Raw genomic sequence first — 22,735 nt, 5'->3', positions numbered from 1 at the left:
GAACTCACTCTTATAATCTCTCTTTACTATCGTTTCTGTTGCTACACACACTTGGTAGCCATTGCCCTGATCAGCAGCAATCCTGAGATTGCTCTCCTGTTGCTTCAATAAACCACACTCCCGGGGAATCTGGAGCATTTAGGTCCTTATGGAATGCAATCAGATCCAGAGCATTGCACTGGGAATGGCACTCTTGCAGCATCTGTGCTCGGCCAAGTGCTTCTCTTGGACTTGACAACACTGAGAGTGCTAAAGGGGCTGTAATCAGAAATAAAGCCCAGACCCTTCCAGCTCCTCTGATCTCTGAGGACCAGCTGGAATGCAAGAGCATTGATTTCCTGCTCAATTCCCAAACACCACGTTTACTGATTCCCTGGGCTGCAAAAAGGCAGAGGTACTGTCAATATGAATGCGAAGTGCAAGGCCCTGTTGACTGGCCTGGCACCAGAACAGCTCCTTCTGCACCAAGCCCACTGTCCCAAACAATGTGATCTCATGCAAAAATACTGCATCCTCCAGAAATGTCACCTTACAAAAGAAAAAGCTAGCAGAATCTCGACAAGAGCTGGAAAAGGGCAGGAAAGTTTGAGGATAATACCCTTGCCTTGCTGAGAAATGAGAAACTGAACAGGACTTCTCCTCCTAACAAAGGAAGAAACCACAACATGAAAGAGTCACGAAATGAAGTGTCGGACAGGAAAGTTTGAGGATAATACCCTTGCCTTGCTGAGAAATGAGAAACTGAACAGGACTTCTCCACCTAACAAAGGAAGAAACCACAACATGAAAGAGTCACCAAATGAAGTGTCAAAAACACTTGGATGCAGTGAGATGATATTTGTAGAAGAAATACCATTTGTAGTGAGCACTATCTTGCAGGGATTTATGGAACTCCGCCTGGAGGTCACTGACGAGCCTCCCGTTGTCCAGGCTAAAGCTCCCTCAGCACCTCCTCCTTGGCCTTGCGCTCCACAGCCTTCCCCAGCTCCCGTGTCCTCCTCTGCACACGCTCCAGCCCCTCAAGGACTTTCTGCTTCACAGGGGCCCACAACTGGGCACAGCACTCCCAGCTGTGGCCGCAGCGCTGCCCAGCCCAGGGGGACGCTCCCTGCCCTGCTCCTGCTGCCCCACTCTTGCTGACACAGGCCAGGACGCCCTTGGCCTTCTTGGCTCCCTGACCACGTGCTGGCCCACCTTCAGCTGCTCTTGACCGGCACCCCTGGGTCCTTTGGGCCCACGCAGCTCCCCCACCACAAACTTGCCCCTTTGACTTCAAATACAGCAGCCACAATTCCAAGATGTCCTTCCTCTTCTCAGCAACACAAGACAGCAGTCAAGGACTTGCAGCTTCACCCCCACCCGAGGCACTCATGCCATTTCCAAAGCTGCAGGCTTCATCCCAAAACGCATCCACAGCAACTTGCCCCTTCTGCTTTTTGCCTGACAAGAAGCCTTCCCTACGAGGCACTTGCTTCCTTTGGCCTCACCCCACAAGAATGGCCTAGCCCAGCTTCATGGACAACGCAATCATCTCCTTGCCGCTTATCAAAAGCCAAAAGAGACTGTACAAGTGAAGAACTGCTGCAGAAAACTGCAGAACACTTCCACAAGCCAAACACACCTTTGCACAAAGGGAAAACAACTAAAGAAAGCCCTGTGACCTCCAGCACGAGCACCTGCGCCCTTGGCCACGGCCCTGCAGAAGCCCAGAGACAGAGCTTCACTGAGCCAAGCAGGCAGAAGCTGAGCCGCAGCCCCCAGCTCTTGGGTGCCTCAAGGTGACAGGCCAAAGGCCAATTTCTAGCTGTCCCTGCCTGCAGGAAATGGCCGCGTCCTGCGGGATTCCAGCACTCAGCATCCTCAGCCAGCAACAGCAAGTGCTGGCTGCTCAGAAACTTGCAGCTCTGCCTTGCACTAAAGACAGCACCACCCACAACTGGCACTTACTCTCTTGGAGCCATCAGGCTCTTCTGTGACCACAGCTGCAGGCTTGTGGTCATCTTGCGCATTTTGCTCCTCTTTGGCTTCTTCTCCAGGAGCAGAGGGAGCCAGGGCAGAGACTGCTGCTGTTTCTGTTATCTGTGACAAGAGAGAAACATGAGGGACAGGCCGTTACCTATCCTTTAGAACCTCCTTTCTCCTCGCATCTACAACCACCTCTTTGAAGGAGAAATCATCAGCATTCTTAGCAATGGCATTCTAAGTCACTCCGGCCAGATTAAAATGGGCTAATTCAACAGAACTCTGTTTGCCTAGGAATTTGATAGTCCTCCATGGCTGCTATCTGCAAGGCACAGTGCCTCTGCACAAGGGAGCTTTTAGCTCTTGAAAGCTGTGAAATGGAAAAGTAGGAAATAGCCAACAAGGCCTTTGCTAGTGCTGCGGCAGACATGGAAAACTAACAGTGGATCAGAATCCCATTCGGTGCAGGAAAAGGGCAGGAAAGCTTGTGCAGAAGCATCTTTGCTTGCTGGGAAGAGAGCAAATCAGCAGGGCTTCTCCTCCTAGCAAGCCAAGAAACCACAAATTGGAAGCGTCACCTCCTCAGATGGCTGAAGCACTTGGATGCAGAGCGGGGAGGTTTGGCAGGGAAGCAGGCCTTGGGGTGAGCGCTGTCCTCTATGGATCTATGGAAGTGTGCCTGAAGGGCCCTGACGAGCCTCCCGTTGTCCAGGCTAAAGCTCCCTCAGCACCTCCTCCTTGGCCTTGCGCTCCACAGCCTTCCCCAGCTCCCGTGTCCTCCTCTGCACACGCTCCAGCCCCTCAAGGACTTTCTGCTTCACAGGGGCCCACAACTGGGCACAGCACTCCCAGCTGTGGCCGCAGCGCTGCCCAGCCCAGGGGGACGCTCCCTGCCCTGCTCCTGCTGCCCCACTCTTGCTGACACAGGCCAGGACGCCCTTGGCCTTCTTGGCTCCCTGACCACGTGCTGGCCCACCTTCAGCTGCTCTTGACCGGCACCCCTGGGTCCTTTGGGCCCACGCAGCTCCCCCACCACAAACTTGCCCCTTTGACTTTAAATACAGCAGCCACAATTCCAAGATGTCCTTCCTCTTCTCAGCAACACAAGACAGCAGTCAAGGACTTGCAGCTTCACCCCCACCCGAGGCACTCATGCCATTTCCAAAGCTGCAGGCTTCATCCCAAAACGCATCCACAGCAACTTGCCCCTTCTGCTTTTTGCCTGACAAGAAGCCTTCCCTACGAGGCACTTGCTTCCTTTGGCCTCACCCCACAAGAATGGCCTAGCCCAGCTTCATGGACAACGCAATCATCTCCTTGCCGCTTATCAAAAGCCAAAAGAGACTGTACAAGTGCAGAACTGCTGCAGAAAACTGCAGAACACTTCCACAAGCCAAACACACCTTTGCACAAAGGGAAAACAACTAAAGAAAGCCCTGTGACCTCCAGCACGAGCACCTGCGCCCTTGGCCACGGCCCTGCAGAAGCCCAGAGACAGAGCTTCACTGAGCCAAGCAGGCAGAAGCTGAGCCGCAGCCCCCAGCTCTTGGGTGCCTCAAGGTGACAGGCCAAAGGCCAATTTCTAGCTGTCCCTGCCTGCAGGAAATGGCCGCGTCCTGCGGGATTCCAGCACTCAGCATCCTCAGCCAGCAACAGCAAGTGCTGGCTGCTCAGAAACTTGCAGCTCTGCCTTGCACTAAAGACAGCACCACCCACAACTGGCACTTACTCTCTTGGAGCCATCAGGCTCTGCTGTGATCACAGCCGCAGGCTTGTGGTCATCTTGCGCATTTTGCTCCTCTTTGGCTTCTTCTCCAGGAGCAGAGGGAGCCAGGGCAGAGACTGCTGCTGCTTCTGTTATCTGTGACAAGAGAGAAACATGAGGGACAGGCCGTTACCTATCGTTTAGAACCTCCTTTCTCCTCGCATCTACAACCACCTCTTTGAAGGAGAAATCATCAGCATTCTTAGCAATGGCATTCTAAGTCACTCCGGCCAGATTAAAATGGGCTAATTCAACAGAACTCTGTTTGCCTAGGAATTTGATAGTCCTCCATGGCTGCTATCTGCAAGGCACAGTGCCTCTGCACAAGGGAGCTTTTAGCTCTTGAAAGCTGTGAAATGGAAAAGTAGGAAATAGCCAACAAGGCCTTTGCTAGTGCTGCGGCAGACATGGAAAACTAAAAGTGGATCAGAATCCCATTCGGTGCAGGAAAAGGGCAGGAAAGCTTGTGCAGAAGCATCTTTGCTTGCTGGAAAGAGAGCAAATCAGCAGGGCTTCTCCTCCTAGCAAGCCAAGAAACCACAAATTGGAAGCGTCACCTCCTCAGATGGCTGAAGCACTTGGATGCAGAGCGGGGAGGTTTGGCAGGGAAGCAGGCCTTGGGGTGAGCGCTGTCCTCTATGGATCTATGGAAGTGTGCCTGAAGGGCCCTGACGAGCCTCCCGTTGTCCAGGCTAAAGCTCCCTCAGCACCTCCTCCTTGGCCTTGTGCTCCACAGCCTTCCCCAGCTCCCGTGTCCTCCTCTGCACACGCTCCAGCCCCTCAAGGACTTTCTGCTTCACAGGGGCCCACAACTGGGCACAGCACTCCCAGCTGTGGCCGCAGCGCTGCCCAGCCCAGGGGGACGCTCCCTGCCCTGCTCCTGCTGCCCCACTCTTGCTGACACAGGCCAGGACGCCCTTGGCCTTCTTGGCTCCCTGGCCACGCGCTGGCCCACCTTCAGCTGCTCTTGACCGGCACCCCTGGGTCCTTTGGGCCCACGCAGCTCCCCCACCACAAACTTGCCCCTTTGACTTCAAATACAGCAGCCACAATTCCAAGATGTCCTTCCTCTTCTCAGCAACACAAGACAGCAGTCAAGGACTTGCAGCTTCACCCCCACCCGAGGCACTCATGCCATTTCCAAAGCTGCAGGCTTCATCCCAAAACGCATCCACAGCAACTTGCCCCTTCTGCTTTTTGCCTGACAAGAAGCCTTCCCTACGAGGCACTTGCTTCCTTTGGCCTCACCCCACAAGAATGGCCTAGCCCAGCTTCATGGACAACGCAATCATCTCCTTGCCGCTTATCAAAAGCCAAAAGAGACTGTACAAGTGAAGAACTGCTGCAGAAAACTGCAGAACACTTCCACAAGCCAAACACACCTTTGCATAAAGGGAAAACAACTAAAGAAAGCCCTGTGACCTCCAGCACGAGCACCTGCGCCCTTGGCCACGGCCCTGCAGAAGCCCAGAGACAGAGCTTCACTGAGCCAAGCAGGCAGAAGCTGAGCCGCAGCCCCCAGCTCTTGGGTGCCTCAAGGTGACAGGCCAAAGGCCAATTTCTAGCTGTCCCTGCCTGCAGGAAATGGCCGCGTCCTGCGGGATTCCAGCACTCAGCATCCTCAGCCAGCAACAGCAAGTGCTGGCTGCTCAGAAACTTGCAGCTCTGCCTTGCACTAAAGACAGCACCACCCACAACTGGCACTTACTCTCTTGGAACCATCAGGCTCTGCTGTGACCACAGCTGCAGGCTTGTGGTCCTCTTGCTCCTTTTGCTCCTCTTTGGCTTCTTCTCCAGGAGCAGAGGGAGCCGGGGCAGAGACTGCTGCTGCTTCTGTCATCTGTGGCAAGAGAGAAACATGAGGGACAGGCCGTTACCTATCGTTTAGAACCTCCTTTCTCCTCGCATCTACAACCACCTCTTTGAAGGAGAAATCATCAGCATTCTTAGCAATGGCATTCTAAGTCACTCCGGCCAGATTAAAATGGGCTAATTCAAGAGAACTCTGTTTGCCTAGGAATTTGATATTCCTCCATGGCTGCTATCTGCAAGGCACAGTGCCTCTGCACAAGGGAGCTTTTAGCTCTTGAAAGCTGTGAAATGGAAAAGTAGGAAATAGCCAGCAAGGCCTTTGCTAGTGCTGCGGCAGACATGGAAAACTAACAGTGGATCAGAATCCCATTCGGTGCAGGAAAAGGGCAGGAAAGCTTGTGCAGAAGCATCTTTGCTTGCTGGGAAGAGAGAAAATCAGCAGGGCTTCTCCTCCTAGCAAGCCAAGAAACCACAAATTGGAAGCGTCACCTCCTCAGATGGCTAAAGCACTTGGATGCAGAGCGGGGAGGTTTGGCAGGGAAGCAGGCCTTGGGGTGAGCGCTGTCCTCTATGGATCTATGGAAGTGTGCCTGAAGGGCCCTGACGAGCCTCCCGTTGTCCAGGCTAAAGCTCCCTCAGCACCTCCTCCTTGGCCTTGCACTCCACAGCCTTCCCCAGCTCCCGTGTCCTCCTCTGCACACGCTCCAGCCCCTCAAGGACTTTCTGCTTCACAGGGGCCCACAACTGGGCACAGCACTCCCAGCTGTGGCCGCAGCGCGGCCCAGCCCAGGGGGACGCTCCCTGCCCTGCTCCTGCTGCCCCACTCTTGCTGACACAGGCCAGGACGCCCTTGGCCTTCTTGGCTCCCTGACCACGTGCTGGCCCACCTTCAGCTGCTCTTGACCGGCACCCCTGGGTCCTTTGGGCCCACGCAGCTCCCCCACCACAAACTTGCCCCTTTGACTTCAAAGACAGCAGCCACAATTCCAAGATGTCTTTCCTCTTCTCAGCAACACAAGACAGCAGTCAAGGACTTGCAGCTTCACCCCCACCCGAGGCACTCATGCCATTTCCAAAGCTGCAGGCTTCATCCCAAAACGCATCCACAGCAACTTGCCCCTTCTGCTTTTTGCCTGACAAGAAGCCTTCCCTACGAGGCACTTGCTTCCTTTGGCCTCACCCCACAAGAATGGCCTAGCCCAGCTTCATGGACAACGCAATCATCTCCTTGCCGCTTATCAAAAGCCAAAAGAGACTGTACAAGTGCAGAACTGCTGCAGAAAACTGCAGAACACTTCCACAAGCCAAACACACCTTTGCACAAAGGGAAAACAACTAAAGAAAGCCCTGTGACCTCCAGCACGAGCACCTGCGCCCTTGGCCACGGCCCTGCAGAAGCCCAGAGACAGAGCTTCACTGAGCCAAGCAGGCAGAAGCTGAGCCGCAGCCCCCAGCTCTTGGGTGCCTCAAGGTGACAGGCCAAAGGCCAATTTCTAGCTGTCCCTGCCTGCAGGAAATGGCCGCGTCCTGCGGGATTCCAGCACTCAGCATCCTCAGCCAGCAACAGCAAGTGCTGGCTGCTCAGAAACTTGCAGCTCTGCCTTGCACTAAAGACAGCACCACCTACAACTGGCACTTACTCTCTTGGAACCATCAGGTTCTGCTGTGACCACAGCTGCAGGCTCGTGGTCATCTTGCGCATTTTGCTCCTCTTTGGCTTCTTCTCCAGGAGCAGAGGGAGCCAGGGCAGAGACTGCTGCTGCTTCTGTCATCTGTGGCAAGAGAGAAACATGAGGGACAGGCCGTTACCTACCGTTTAGAACCTCCTTTCTCCTCGCATCTACAACCACCTCTTTGAAGGAGAAATCATCAGCATTCTTAGCAATGGCATTCTAAGTCACTCCGGCCAGATTAAAATGGGCTAAATCAAGAGAACTCTCTTTGCCTAGGAATTTGATAGTCCTCCATGGCTGCTATCTGCAAGGCACAGTGCCTCTGCACAAGGGAGCTTTTAGCTCTTGAAAGCTGTGAAATGGAAAAGTAGGAAATAGCCAGCAAGGCCTTTGCTAGTGCTGCGGCAGACATGGAAAAGTAAAAGTGGATCAGAATCCCATTCGGTGCAGGAAAAGGGCAGGAAAGCTTGTGCAGAAGCATCTTTGCTTGCTGGGAAGAGAGAAAATCAGCAGGGCTTCTCCTCCTAGCAAGCCAAGAAACCACAAATTGGAAGCGTCACCTCCTCAGATGGCTAAAGCACTTGGATGCAGAGCGGGGAGGTTTGGCAGGGAAGCAGGCCTTGGGGTGAGCGCTGTCCTCTATGGATCTATGGAAGTGTGCCTGAAGGGCCCTGACGAGCCTCCCGTTGTCCAGGCTAAAGCTCCCTCAGCACCTCCTCCTTGGCCTTGCACTCCACAGCCTTCCCCAGCTCCCGTGTCCTCCTCTGCACACGCTCCAGCCCCTCAAGGACTTTCTGCTTCACAGGGGCCCACAACTGGGCACAGCACTCCCAGCTGTGGCCGCAGCGCGGCCCAGCCCAGGGGGACGCTCCCTGCCCTGCTCCTGCTGCCCCACTCTTGCTGACACAGGCCAGGACGCCCTTGGCCTTCTTGGCTCCCTGGCCACGCGCTGGCCCACCTTCAGCTGCTCTTGACCGGCACCCCTGGGTCCTTTGGGCCCACGCAGCTCCCCCACCACAAACTTGCCCCTTTGACTTCAAATACAGCACCCACAATTCCAAGATGTCCTTCCTCTTCTCAGCAACACAAGACAGCAGTCAAGGACTTGCAGCTTCACCCCCACCCGAGGCACTCATGCCATTTCCAAAGCTGCAGGCTTCATCCCAAAACGCATCCACAGAAACTCGCCCCTTCTGCTTTTTGCCTGGCAAGAAGCCTTCCCTACGAGGCACTTGCTTTCTTTGGCCTCACCCCACAAGAATGGCCTGCCCCAGCTTCATGGACAACGCAATCATCTCCTTGCCGCTTATCAAAAGCCAAAAGAGACTGTACAAGTGAAGAACTGCTGCAGAAAACTGCAGAACACTTCCACAAGCCAAACACACCTTTGCACAAAGGGCAAACAACCAAAGAAAGCCCTGTGACCTCCAGCACGAGCACCTGCGCCCTTGGCCACGGCCCTGCAGAAGCCCAGAGACAGAGCTTCACTGAGCCAAGCTTGTGCAGAAGCATCTTTGCTTGCTGGAAAGAGAGAAAATGAGCAGGGCTTTGTGGGAGGGGTCTCCGCTCTCCCATGGGAGGCGGCCTCGGTATAGAGAAATTGTCAATCGCCTGTTGCTCCCCTCCCCAGTTGAAGCTGCCTTTCAAAGGTTAACACACTCCCTGGTTCTAGAAAGTTCCTCTGTTCTGTTAACCCCATTGGACCCTGTTGGAATGCCACTCCTCTCCTGTATCCCGATTGGCTCATTGTATGTCACCCCATCCCGTCTCCTCCCCTCTACCCGTTACCCATTGGTTGATTTGTACCCTAGCCACTCCTAACTCTCTGCCCTTATGTTCTCGGTCCCACCTTTGTTCTGGGCTCCCGGAGCCAGTTACCCTCCGAGAGTGTTGCTGTTCCTTGCCTTCTCCTCCCGCTCCTTCTTTCTCCTGACAATAAACCTCTCGGATCCTACTGCTCGGGAGACGTCTCATCTTTGTGTGGTGGAGTTATCCGGGTTTCACCTACCCCTCCCTGCGGACCGGTCAGCCGTGGATCACTCCCCGGACTGGCTGGGAACCCAGGGAGTCCCCGGAGCAGAACTTTTACTACAATTGGCGCCTCGAACACGGTGATCGCTGCCCCAGTCTCCGACGAGCGTCTCCTGCCGCGTGAGGATCTGTGACCCTGCGCTGCGGGACTACAAGCGCCGTTCGCCGCCAATCCCAGGAGTAGCTGTTCTTCTGTTCTAAGAAGACTCCTGTCTCCTGGACCTGCTGACAAGTCGTGGACATCCGACCCTGCAGCTTCAAGGGAAGCCCCGGATTCCACGACACCAGCAGAGCTCCACCACCCTACCTCAGCTTTTCCTTTTGCCGCGTCGTGGTTTGGTGAGTGCAGCTGCTCGAGGAGAGCAGCCGACGCAGGCTCTTCTCTTTTCCTTTTTCCTTTGCTCTGGTGGGGATTCTCTTCTGCAGGGAGGAGATAGGTAACCGCCTCTCCCCTGCAAGACGAGACTTTTATTTCCAAGTTAAAGCTACCCTTCAGTTGGGGAATGTTTCTTTTAATAAGCAGGTCCTTAAATCTTTTTTTAATTTTATTTTTGATCGTTTTCCAGACGCCTCTACTGAGGACGTCCTTTCCATTTCATTCTGGGGAAAAGTTGGGCGTTATATTTATGATCTACAAGTTTCTGGGAATTTTCGGGTCGGGAGATTTTTTCCTATTTATGATGTTATTTTTAATTTAGTTAAACAAAAAGGGGAAAGTTCAGGCCCCAGTTTTCCTACCCCTTATTCCGCCCCCCTCGCTCCTAACCCCATTTCCCCTAAGGGTGGAACGGGAGATAGATCCTGCCAAAATAAGGCACAGGGCTGCTACCGTCTCCCTGCTGCCTCCCGTTCCACTCTGTCCTTCTCTTGTGCTGGGACTGGCCACCCCAGCACGAGCCCTATCCATTCCCTCGATCCTCATGTCCCCAACCCCAGTTTTACTCCCAGTTCCAGTTCTGTTTTAACACCACCTCAAAATGGCGGCGGCCTCGTGGCCGATCGCCCTGGAACACAAAATGGCGCCTCCTCCTCCTCAACCCCTCCGGTTCCTGCCACTTTACCATCTCCGCCCCCTTCGTCGGTTGCCGCCCCTGCGTCGCGTCCCACCTCCCTAACTGCGTCGATTTCGGTGACGTCAGGACCCTCCCATCCTGCCTCCCTAGCCACACCCCTGGGCGGGCCCCTGGTAGGTGGGACAGGCCTACCAGAAGTCCACGCCCCAGTGGGTGGGTCAGGCCACGCCCCCTCTCCTGCCACTTCCGGTTCCCACGCTACCAGAACCGGAAGTAGGCCTTGCCGGAAGCAGGTCATCTTGGCCTGCAGGGTCTCCCATAACCAGGACCCACCGGCAAGGGAGAGGCTTCGGGCCCTAGCCCGTCCTGCCTCATCCTCGGAAGAGGAGGTGAAGGAGTTGAGGAAGGCAGCTAAAGACTATGGGAGAAATTCCCCTTTTTTCAAAAACGTACTGGACCTTACTTTCACTGGACATACCCTAGTACAGCATGACCTTCGCTATATAGCGAAGGCTCTGCTGTCTCCCACAGAATTTCTTCTGTGGGAGATCCATTGGAAAAAGTTAATAAAACCTATTTTGACAAAATATGACCTTAAGGAGGTGCTGGGAGATGGCGCCGAGGGCCTGGAGGCACTGGCAGGGGAAGGGGAATTTAGTAAACCGGAAGATCAGATCCTCCTTCCCGACAACTTGCTAGCTGACATCCGGGAAGCCGGGAAGGAGGCCCTACTAAAAATCTCTGATGGAACCACCCCCCTCCAGAACTTTACATCCATCCTCCAGGACCCTGATGAGACTTTTATTAAGTTTATAGACAGGCTAAAGGAGGCTATAGACCGGCAGATCAAGAACGTCGAGGCCCGAGAAGAACTGCTGCGCAAGATGGCCTTGACCAACGCCAACCCGGAGACGAAGAAGATCCTGCGAGCTCTCCCCCAGGATCCGGAGCCGACCATCGCCAAGATGGTCGAGGCGTGCACGAAAGCCGCGTCGATGGAACAGACTGTGGCATTTGCGGTGAGCAGAGGTGTGGGGGAGGCGATGGTGGACCTCATGAATACGCGTTGCTTCGGCTGCAGCCAGCTGGGCCACATACAAGCCAATTGCCCACACTGGCCGCTAGAGAGGTCCTACCCTCATTACAACCCCTCCCCGAGACCACCTTACCGGAATCCCCGTTATCATCGGCCGGGAAACGGGAGGCGGAGCGCGCTGAGGGGCCGCGCTACGACAACAAATGGCCCGTCCCAGCGCCATGCGCTGCCATCGCTCCTGGAGAACCACTGCCCCAACGGCACGTTTCTCCGGACATCCGCAGCCAGGAGGACGGGCTCCGGCTCCTCAGACGGACTAAACAACTGAACAGCGCCCGCCGCCAAGTCCTCCGGAGTTCCATCCACATCATGTTTTCGGATGAGGACTTGGTCCGTGTCCCGGTAGGATTCCTACCGCCACCATACTGCGACCACCCTGTCACAGTGCTGTTCATAGGAGACTCCATCAGCACGCCGGACGACCTCACTGTCATCCCGGAGGTTGTCTACTTCGAGCCGGGGGCGGAGCTCAATGTCTCCGTGGTTTGTCATCACCCTCCGTTCTCTCTGCCAAAAGGGTCTCCTTTAGCCCTGTGCTACATTCTTCATAGCCACCGAGAAGAAGACGACCACGACCTTTCACCGGACTTTCCATTTCAACAGGACCCTTCTGCCTTTTTAATACAGAATGTCACTAAACAGAGACCCATTATTAAAACCTCATTTATTTTTCAGGGGAAAAACATCTCCATGGACCTGATGGCAGACACCGGTGCGGACGTTACCATCGTCCCTCAGGCAGAGTGGCCGTGCGACTGGCAGTTAGTGTCCCCTTGTGGCACAATCTCCGGCGTGGGAGGAGCCGTCAATTCCCGACGCAGTAAGCACCTCGTGTGTGTAGAGGGGCCGGAGGGCCAGATTGCCACAATTCGGCCTTTTGTAGTCACATCCAACATCAAATTATTAGGCAGGGACGTTTTGTCCCAATGGGGTGCCCGTCTCGACATCCCTAGCCCTGCGTGGGATTTTTAGTCTGGGCCACTGCGGAGCGCACCTCCCCACCACTTAATTGGAAAACTGATACACCGGTGTGGGTGGACCAGTGGCCCTTGCCAATAGAAAAGCTTAAGGCGCTCAATGAACTAGTAGAGGAGCAGGTGCGCCTGGGGCATTTAATACCTTCCACCAGCCCCTGGAACACGCCTGTCTTCGTTATTAAAAAACCCGGCAAGGACAGGTGGCGCCTGCTCCAAGACCTACGCAGGGTTAACGATGTTATCGAGGACATGGGCCCCTTGCAACCGGGCCTTCCCTCTCCCTCTATGCTGCCCCGGGATTGGCAGCTCGCAATCCTTGATATCAAGGATTGCTTTTTCAACATCCCGTTATACCCCGGAGATGCTCCCAGGTTCGCATTCTCGGTTCCCTCTATCAACCGAGGCGAGCCATACAAACGATACCAATGGACCACTCTGCCCCAGGGAATGAAAAATTCCCCGGTGCTCTGCCAGACCTTTGTGGCACAGGTCCTTTCCCCAATTCGGCGCTTCTTTCCCGAAGCCATTATTTTACATTATATGGATGACATTTTAATTTGCGCTGCCAGTACCACCTACCTACAAGCAGCCTTGGACAAGACAATCAAAGCTGTTAAGGATGCGGGCTTTCAGATCGCGGAGGACAAGATCCAGCTGTCGTCCCCCTGGAAATACCTGGGCTTCTTGATCACGGGAACGACCGTCGCGCCCCAGTCTCTTATCATCAAGGACGACCCACGGACCCTGCGGGATTTGCAGCAGCTTTGCGGTACCATCACCTGGATCCGACCTCTCCTGGGACTCACCACAGAGGAGCTGTCGCCACTCTTCCACCTGCTGAAAGGCGACGGCGACCTGGCATCCCCACGCCATCTCACACCGGATGCCCGTGAGGCCTTGGAGAGAGTCGCAGCTGCTATCAAGTCCCGCCAGGCGCATCGGGTCATGCGGTCCCTCCCAATCCAGTGTGCCGTCCTGGGTAAGTCCCCAAACTTACACGCCCTATTATTCCAGTGGGACGACAGCCAGAGGGACCCACTCCTCGTTATCGAGTGGCTGTTCCTCCCCCACCAGCCCGCAAAGACAGTCACCACCTTTCCAGAGTTAATGTCAAAGCTGATTATTAAGGCCCGCCAGCGCCTCCGGACCCTCACAGGGTGTGACCCAACATGCATTTATCTACCTCTAAATCTGGACCAATTGGACTTTCTTCTACAAACAAATGAATACTTACAAATATCACTTGACAGCTACCCCGGTCAAATTCTTATACACTATCCCAAGCACAAATTATTTAAAGACACTTTATATCTGGCTCCAAAAATTTTCAAGAGCAAAACACCACTAAAAGGCGCTCTCACGGTGTTCACTGATGGGTCAGGAAGATCCCACAAATCAGTAATCACTTGGAAGGACCCGGACAGTCAGAAGTGGGAATCTGACGTCCAAATAGTTCAGGGTTCCCCCCAAATCGCTGAACTTGCAGCGGTTGTGAGAGCCTTCAAAAAATTCCAACAACCTTTCAATCTGGTAACTGATTCGGCATATGTAGCCGGGATAGCAGAGCGGGCCGAACATGCCCTGCTCAAAGAAATTCAAAACAAAATGCTCTATAGCTTGCTCTCAGAACTAATTTGGCTGATCTCCCACCGAGAGCAACCTTATCATATTTTGCATGTTAGGTCACACACAGACCTGCCGGGAGATATCACCGAGGGCAACCGGAGAGCAGACACTCTGGCCATGTTAGCTAACACCGCGAACCCAGCAGCTTTGGCACCCGCCCTGCCAGATGTTCATATGCAGGCTAAGATGAGCCACGCCTTTTACCATCAGAATGCTCCAGCGCTATGCCACCAATTTAAGATCTCTAAGGAGCAGGCGCGAGCCATCTTAGCCACCTGCCCCAACTGCCAGTCCCACGCATTACCATCAGTAGCGACGGGGGTTAACCCCCGGGGACTGGGGGCATTGGACATCCGGCAGACAGATATCACTCACTTTCCTTCTTTTGGGCGGCTCAAATATATCCACGTGTCGGTGGACACGTTCTCGGGGGCAGTGTTCGCTTCCACACATACGGGGGAAAAAACCAAAGACCTTATCAAACATCTGTATATGGCTTTCTCCACTCTGGGTGTCCCAAAAACCATCAAAACTGATAACGAACCAGGGTTTGTGTCCAAACAGTTCATGGAATTTGTGCAACTATGGGGCATTGACCATGTTACCGGAATTCCACACAACCCTACAGGGCAGTCAATCGTGGAACGAAAACACCAGGAGATTAAGAAATTATTAGAACAAAACGATTTGGCCATCACCACGAGCCCTGTAGAGAGGTTGTGCAAGGCCCTGTACGTTCTCAATTTCATGAACTGTTCGGACCGCGAGCCAAACCCCCGATCCTGCGCCATTTCCATAACAACACCAGGGTGCAGTTGAAGGAGAGACCTGTGCTTGTGAAAGACCCTGAGTCCAAAGTTATCAAAGGTCCATACCCTCTAATAACGTGGGGGAGAGGGTATGGATGTGTTTCAACAGAACAGGGCCCCAGGTGGATCCCCGGGAAATTCATCAAACTGTACCGGGAGGACATCCCTACAGAAAGCCAACCCCTGGAACACTCCCCCGAGACGCCAGCTCCATCAGAAACCACCGTCGCGTGGAGTCGAAGGAAGAGGAAGAAGACCAGACCAGTCAGCCCCGCCGTCAGGACCCTAATAACTAACAGACACTTCCCGCCGGCTTGGACTGTTTACCCTCTGACCCCATCCCCTACCATCCCTCACCCTTTCCCGTCCTACCACTTTCCTCACCCCCTCTTCCCTCATACCTGACCCGAATTTGTTTTCCTGTTTTGTTACTATTTTGATTTACACGGGGGAGGATGGGGATTCAAAGGGGTCACTATCCTCATTTCCTTTATGTATCTATTTATTAGACTTTGGGCCACCCAGAACGGCAGTCACAGCAGCCAGAACACCCCGCAGTGACCGGCTTCCTGCAGCAGCACTCTTCACCATTGTGTGGCTCCACCTGGCAGGAAGCTGGATGGTACCACAGCCCAAAGAGAACGTCTGGGTCACGCTGGCAAAGTCCATCGGGCAGGAACAACTCTGCATGGCCCTGGGAGGTGTAGACAACCCGTTGTCTACATGCCTGGTGGGAGTCCCCCTGTCGGAAAACGATTTTCCACTCACAGCTATGAAACCCAACTCGGCGGACTCCTGGGGGAGTTGGATAAGGACACTACCGCAGGCACCACAGGAACCCCAGGAATTGGACCTACTGGGGTCCACGAGGGCTCACTTTTGCATTAGGTTTTACACTAAGGCCCCTCAAGGAAAAATAGAGCATAACATCAAAGAGGTCACACCAACTGATAAAAAATATATTAATGAGTGGTGCAACTATACGAGCCCGGTACTGTCCAAGTCCTACCCATACCCTAAGGAGCTCCCTCGGGGTGTGTTTTTGATCTGTGGGGACAGGGTGTGGGCGGGGATCCCCTCTAAGATCAAAGGGGGTCCCTGTAGCCTTGGCAGGCTTACTACCCTAACCCCCAACAAGACACAAATTCTTGATTGGAAAAGGGGAAGTCAATCGGCACGCCAAAAAAGATCCTATGGGGAATTCGACCCAAATTGCGACTCGGAAATTTATGACTGGGGCAAAGGAAAGAGGGTCGCCGCATCCATCTTTCTACCGTGGTATGCGGCAGCAAAGGCTCTCGGTGAGATTTCTCACTTAGGGTGTTGGGTGAGTAAGCAGGCCAATGCTACCTCTGCCGCCTTATCAGATCTCTTGGCGGAAGAAGAGACCACCAGGCACGCCACCTTACAAAATAGAGCGGCCATCGACTTTCTGCTGCTCGCCCATGGCCACAGTTGCGAGGACTTTGAGGGGATGTGCTGTTTCAATTTGTCATCGAGGAGCACATCCATCCAAGCCAGCATCCAGCGGATCCAGGCGTTGGTAAAGGACTTAAAGACTGAAACTGGGGCTGTGGATGCTGTGAACAAGATCTTCTCCCAATGGGGTGTTCCTGGGTGGGCCATTCCGATTGTTAAAGGTTTAGTTTGGGTTTTGATTATAATTTTCTTAATTTCTGTTGCTTTAACCATCTTTAAGAAATTGTTATCTAGAACAACGGGAAATGTTTTCTTAATAAACCAAAAAGGGGGAGTTGTGGGAGGGGTCCCCGCTCTCCCTTGGGAGGTGGCCTCGGTATAGAGAAATTGTCAATCGCCTGTTGCTCCCCTCCCCAGTTGAAGCTGCCTGTCAAAGGTTAACACACTCCCCGGTTCTAGAAAGTTCCTCTGTTCTGTTAACCCCATTGGACCCTGTTGGAATGCCACTCCTCTCCTGTATCCCGATTGGCTCATTGTATGTCACCCCATCCCGTCTCCTCCCCTCTACCCGTTACCCATTGGTTGATTTGTACCCTAGCCACTCCTAACTCTCTGCCCTCATATTCTCGGTCCCGCCTTTGTTCTGGGCTCCCGGAGCCAGTTACCCTCCGAGAGCGTTGCTGTTCCTTGCCTTCTCCTCCCGCTCCTTCTTTCTCCTGACAATAAACCTCTCGGATCCTACTGCTCAGGAGACGTCTCGTCTTTGTCTGGTGGAGTTATCCGGGTCTCACCTACCCCTCCCTACGGACCGGTCAGCCGTGGATCACTCCCCGGACTGGCTGGGAACCCAGGGAGTCCCCGAAGCAGAACTTTTACTACAGGGCTTCTCCTCCTAGCAAGCCAAGAAACCACAAATTGGAAGTGTCACCTGCTCAGGTGGCTAAAGCACATGGATGCAGAGCGGGGATGTTTGGCAGGGAAGCAGGCCTTGGGGTGAGCGCTGTCCTCTATGGATCTATGGAAGTGTGCCTGAAGGGCCCTGACGAGCCTCCCGTTGTCCAGGCTAAAGCTCCCTCAGCACCTCCTCCTTGGCCTTGCACTCCACAGCCTTCCCCAGCTCCCGTGTTCTCCTCTGCACACGCTCCAGCCCCTCAAGGACTTTCTGCTTCACAGGGGCCCACAACTGGGCACAGCACTCCCAGCTGTGGCCGCAGCACTGCCCAGCCCAGGGGAACGCTCCCTGCCCTGCTCCTGCTGCCCCACTCTTGCTGACACAGGCCAGGACGCCCTTGGCCTTCTTGGCTCCCTGGCCACGCGCTGGCCCACCTTCAGCTGCTCTTGACCGGCACCCCTGGGTCCTTTGGGCCCACGCAGCTCCCCCACCACAAACTTGCCCCTTTGACTTCAAATACAGCACCCACAATTTTAAATTGTCGTTCTAATTGTACAGCCACATCTTCTTAGGAAATGTCCTGATATTTGGTCGGAATAAAATTCTAAGTCTCTTAGGAACAGGGGTATTTCCGAAGATAAGCACATCCCGAGGATGGTGCAGGAAAAGAGAATTCCTCGGAAGGAGGAAGAATGTTAGAACGAGGAGTGCAAGGCATCTGCAGGCCTAGAAGGGGGGAAGGAGTCCTTGGGAGGAAGTGGAGTGGTCGTTGCTGCAGTCATCCTTCAGAACATGAAACTGGCTATGAACTCGAGTAAAACCAGCCTTTGGTTTTGACCGTGTGGTTTCACAAGTGGACATCCAAACCAGTCCAGTTGAAGAGCTCTGCATGTGGCTGACAGCAGCTTCCTAAGGGCTTGCATTTGAAAAGGGATCTCTGGGCACTCTCTGCCAGCCACCTTCCTGACACAAACTCGTTTCTTGTCTCAGATTTACACAGGCTCTGTCACTGAACCTGCTGCAGCAGCAGCGGCGCCGTCCCAAGGAGCCTTTGCTCCCCAGCCGGAGAAGTGGAGCCGGGGCATTTGGTTCACCTCCCGCGCTGACCCAGCTGCTGCTCAGCAACAGGAGATCGACGATGCCTCCCTGGAGCAACAGAGTACGTCTGGTGCCTTTCTTACCTGAGGGACAGTGTCATGTGTGCACATGTCAGCACAGCTGTACCAGATGGTCCTCCTCAGTTTGGTGTCACAGGGACATTTAGGACTCCCCGCAGGAAGTGCTGGCAGTGCTCTGAGGCAGCGAGAGAGCGCTCTGGGTGTTCCTGCTACCTCTGAGGGCAGCTTGGACTGGCTGGAGCTTGCCTGGGCTTCTCTCTGTGCCAAAGGCAGAAGCAGGGATTGCTCCTGGATCAGCAGAAGGCTGCGACTGCTTGAGTCCTAGCCATTGTCACAACCCCTGCTTAGATCAGTCTCTAGGAGAAGACATCAAGCCCTTTGTGATTCTGCAGCACATGGCATTTATTCTGCTTCTTGCCCGTAACAGCTGCCAGTGCTGTGCTCTCAGATAAGACCTGGTAGGGTTGAGAACAGAGCCTAGTTGATGCTGTGTCTGCCATCACCTGTTGGGACAAAAAGGCTCGCTCTGGCTTCTTCCCATCAGTGCCTGTCAGTGCTCATGCTTGGGCTTTGCCAGCCTTGTTGTGGTAGCTGCCCTGGCCCTGAGGGCTGGTGGGACTGCAGAGGCTGGAGCCTTCCTTAGCCGGGAGAGTCCCGACGGTGCCCAGCCGCTGCAGCACGGAGCTGCCTGAGCCAGCAGCCCCTTGTCTGGGCTGGCTTCTGCGTCGCATGGCCTGGGCCCACGAGAGGGTCAGCATCTCCTCTGGGCAGCTGTCTGTGTCACACTGGCACCTGAGGAGCACTGCTGTCCTCTCTGCCCTTGCCTGCCGTGCCGAGTTGGGAAGATGGGGACGTGTGTGGTGCCGAGAGGACGAGTCCAATGGGAGTGACTGATGCCTGCTGTCAGGGTGAAGAGAAGCAGTGTGGTTCTTCATGTGGGGCACAGGCAAGGGCATCTTTGAACTCACCCTGCTCAGAAAGAGTGAGGGTCCTGGTCCTGAAAGCCCCATTGGGATTGGTTAGAGCATGAGCTGCTCTGGTTTACAAACACAGAGGCATTCTTCTGGCAAACTGCTGCAAGGTGGAGAAGATGGGAACACTTGGCAATATTCCTCCTGTTCTGAACTTGGCATCTGTTCAGAGGAATGGATTCTAGATATCAAGGTGCATTTCATCTTAGCAAGTAGGAAACCTTTTGTTGAATCTCACAGTGTTTGTTCCCAAGAAAAGAAAGGCTCCCTTATTTCAAGCTCTCCTTAGAGCTCATGTTTTTAGATGACAAACTTACTTGCCTTGGTAGCTGTTCTCTTCTGGTATCTGTCTTCTCTGAATGTATCTCCCTGTACTTCCCTGTGTATCTGCTCTCAAGAGCTTTCTCTCTTCAAAGGACTCTAGAAAATCAGTCTCTGTGCCAGCCACTTGTGCTGCGGAGCTGCCTGTCTTCTTGTTGTTGTTCCTGTTCCTATTATTGTTCTTGTTGTCAGCCAGCTGACCACAAAGGGCTCAGAGCTCCAGACAGTGGGGCTGCCTTTTGTATCTCCTGGAAGCTGGGATCTCTGCTTTAAAGTGAGCATCTTGCATTTTGTTTCCCTCAGGGAGAATGGTGAAGATGGAAAATCCCATTATAAAATACATTGAACTGGAAAATATTGGCAGTGCATGAGTCCAACCAATGTTATTTTTACAGAACTATGCAGCAGGTGTCCTGCTGGTGGAATATCCATCAAGTGTGAAGTCAGACAAGCTGCAAACATATTCAGACGCTGGGGTTAGATTGTCAGTGCTGATCAGAATTTGTAAGTGTGGTCAGAAGCCATTGCCAAAGACATGTCCATGCTTCCAGTGTCCTGCAGGTCTTAGGCATTTACAGCAGAGATCTCTGTGGGCTGGCTTTCACTGCAAGATTTAAATGGCTTCTCCTTTCTTTGCTACTATTTTGTTTCTAGGACTTTTGGAGATGTTTGTAGAGCACTCGACACTGCCACAGGAGGAGAGGTAAATGTCAACAGCTGCCACAGACTCTGCTGCACTCAAAGGCTCTCCCCTGTGTTTTGGTAAGCTGGGGCTGGAGCTTTGCATAGAGCTGTGCTGAAAGGGCACAAGAAGCACAGACTGGTGCCAGTGTGCAAATTGCAGCTGGGACAGTCTTTGTCCTTCTCAGCTGCCAGAAGGAAGGCACAGAGGGCAGTGGTTCCTTTCAGAGAAGGACGCGCTCACTCGCTCCCCATTGCTAAAACAAAGGTGGTGCCTTTGAGCATCTCACTGCTCTTTGGAGCTACAGCTTCAGAATTCTCACTTCTGGCTGCCAGCAAATGCATCTGAAAGTTACTGGTAGTTCCTTAGCCACCTGCAGTGCTGCACTGGGGAACTGCACGTAGGGAGAGATCTGCACGGCATCCCTAAAAGCCCTAAGTCCTGCCCATAGCCCAAGATGTATCCACAGAGTATTAAGGCATGGATTACTTCTTCTGAATCCCAGACAAAGCAGCAGGGAGTGTGCTCAGAGCTTTGTGGGTGATAGTTGAGAGATCACTGTTACCAAATGGTCAAGTCAAAATGTCAGTGGCCACATGTCCTGTAACTGATCCCAAGGAGCAGAGAAATGGGCTGTTGGAACTCTGTTCCCATTCCGATATCTAATCACAAGGCAGTTTGGCACAGTTTGGCTGTGTTATTCCAAAAGCACTCACTCCATATGAGAAGTTGTTCTCACACCACCAGCTTTTAATGTTATTGATTTTCAACATCATTTTAGGTGGCCATAAAGAAAATAAATCTTCAAGGACTGATCAGGAAGGAAGTAACCTTTCATGAACTCATGGTCATGAAAATGAATAAGCACCCAAAGATTGTGAATTATTTAAAGAGGTGAGTGGTTGTTGTTTTATCCCAGCGATGTTTGTTTACGTACTGCAAGCATGCAAAGTTAAAAACCCACTTTGGTCACTGGCAGAAAATAGAGCTGGTAATTATTGGTTAATTATTATTTCTCTATTTCTCTCCAGTGGATGGGAAGAGAGTGCATTTTGTCTGCATTAAACAACCCTGGCAAATGCAGTTTGAAAATTTTTCAAAAACCTGGATCAGCCCTATCTTACTAATTCAATACCCTATAACTTCAATGCCTCCACATTGTTTTGAGGCTTGAGTTTTTCAAATTTTTTCAGCACCTTTTAAGTTCTGATAAACCATCCTAGAGAGGATTTCCCTTGGATTCTTGTCCCTTTTCCATTGCTGTGCATGCCAGGAAGATAAGGTGTTTATTTCCAGAAATAGCACATGTGACAGGTTTTTTATCTAGGCTGTTACTAAACCGCATTTTTCACTTGCTGGCCATCTAAGACATCTCCTTTTTCACAGCTGTACCTTTCTCCTTGAGACGGCACAGATTGCAAACAAGGCACAGCTGAGAGGGAATGTCTATTCCTTTTATTCTGTCCTTGTCACAAAGGCACCCGGAAACAACCCTTGTTGTTTTCTAACAGCAATGTTGCTGTTTTCAAACAAGCACGTTCATCTCCACCCCTTGTTTCCTTCTTTCAGCTACCTTGTGGATGAGCAGCTCTGGCTGGTCATGGAGTACATGGATGGAGGCACTCTGAGCAATGTCATCAGCGAGACTCACATGTCTGAAAGAGAGATGGCAACCATCAGTCGGGAGGTCAGCAACCCCACCTGTGCTGCCCAGGGCTTGGGCAGGATTGTCTGGGAAACAGGGCTCTGACCTGGAGAGATTTCATGTGCCAAGCTTTGTTTCTGTGTTGCTGGTATGCTATGGGCAAGCAAAAGCATCTCAAGTGAAATGCTTGCCAGTGGCCCTGCACTCATTGTACTCTGTTCCTGTACTCTTACCTTCTGCTGATGTATTGTCATTCTCTCTTGTGTATTTGTATTTGCTGTTCTCCACCTTGCCTCTCTAAACATTCATCTCCAGCCTGTCTGCACTGCATTCCTTGCCTGTAAAAGCAAAGGTGCTGGTGGCAGCATTTGAAATGATCAGCAAAGAAAAAAGACTCATTTCTCTCAGTCCTCAACTGAAAAGGACACTAGTGCAGCCAAAATGCTCTTTGCTTCAGGAAGGTGACTGTTGTGATACTTCAAGCCTGTGCTGAGGCCAGCAACAAAACCTTCGTCATGCAGCCTCCCACCCCAAAGTGATCCATTTCACACCAAAGGGAGGGACTTTTTCTTCCTTGGCAACACCCCTCATTTGTCCTTTGCATGGAGAAAGCACATCCACAGTAGCAGCAGCCATGCTGGCTGGTTTGCAGGGGACAGTCTACAACAACAGCAGGTGCTGTTGCTTTTTCAAAAGCTGACGTGCCTTTTCCTTAGAAAGGTCCTGCTCTGCAAGTGGTGGAGCAGCAAGCTCTTCCTCGCAATGGCACTGTGTTCCTCCATTACTCACCATTCCCTTGCAGAGGCAATCTTTTAGAGCTGTTTCCTTTCTTGTGTAATGAAATCATGTGGATATTCTCAGCTCAGTCAGAGAGAAAGAGAAAGGTTTTCTAACCAGGCAAGAGCCTGGGAAACAGTTGGGAA

General features: G+C 52.9%; 2 protein-coding genes across 18 annotated transcripts in view; one reads left to right on the top strand and one right to left on the bottom strand.

The window, feature by feature from the left end:
- Window positions 1–22,735, bottom strand: part of LOC128781674 (serine/threonine-protein kinase PAK 3-like) — a 170,276-nt gene that overhangs the window by 11,000 nt on the left and 136,541 nt on the right. For all 17 annotated transcript variants that reach the window (XR_008428446.1, XR_008428447.1, XM_053931442.1 and 14 more), the window contains 3 exons: window positions 7,180–7,311; window positions 3,692–3,823; window positions 1,948–2,079 (listed from right to left, as the gene is read on the bottom strand). Coding sequence is in view for 15 of the 17 variants with exons in the window: in XM_053931442.1 (XP_053787417.1) it covers window positions 1,948–2,079; window positions 3,692–3,823; window positions 7,180–7,311 (396 nt within the window). In the remaining 2 variants the exon portion in view is untranslated. The remainder of the gene's footprint in view (window positions 1–1,947; window positions 2,080–3,691; window positions 3,824–7,179; window positions 7,312–22,735) is intronic.
- Window positions 9,318–16,875, top strand: LOC128781684 (uncharacterized). Its single transcript, XM_053931480.1, has 2 exons — window positions 9,318–9,582; window positions 15,274–16,875. Exon 2 carries the CDS (start codon window positions 15,384–15,386, stop codon window positions 16,563–16,565), a length of 1,182 nt encoding a protein of 393 aa, XP_053787455.1. The 5' UTR covers window positions 9,318–9,582; window positions 15,274–15,383; the 3' UTR covers window positions 16,566–16,875.

The sequence above is a fragment of the Vidua chalybeata genome, chromosome Z (assembly GCF_026979565.1).
Source record: "Vidua chalybeata isolate OUT-0048 chromosome Z, bVidCha1 merged haplotype, whole genome shotgun sequence".
Lineage (NCBI taxonomy): Eukaryota > Metazoa > Chordata > Aves > Passeriformes > Viduidae > Vidua > Vidua chalybeata.
The sequence above is the reverse complement of the archived record's forward strand: the minus strand, read 5'-3'. Positions and strand labels throughout refer to the sequence as shown.

Excerpts from the sequence above, each read along its gene's own strand:
- LOC128781684 (XM_053931480.1), top strand. The coding sequence starts at position 15,384 with ATGGTACCACAGCCCAAAGAGAACGTCTGGGTCACGCTGGCAAAGTCC.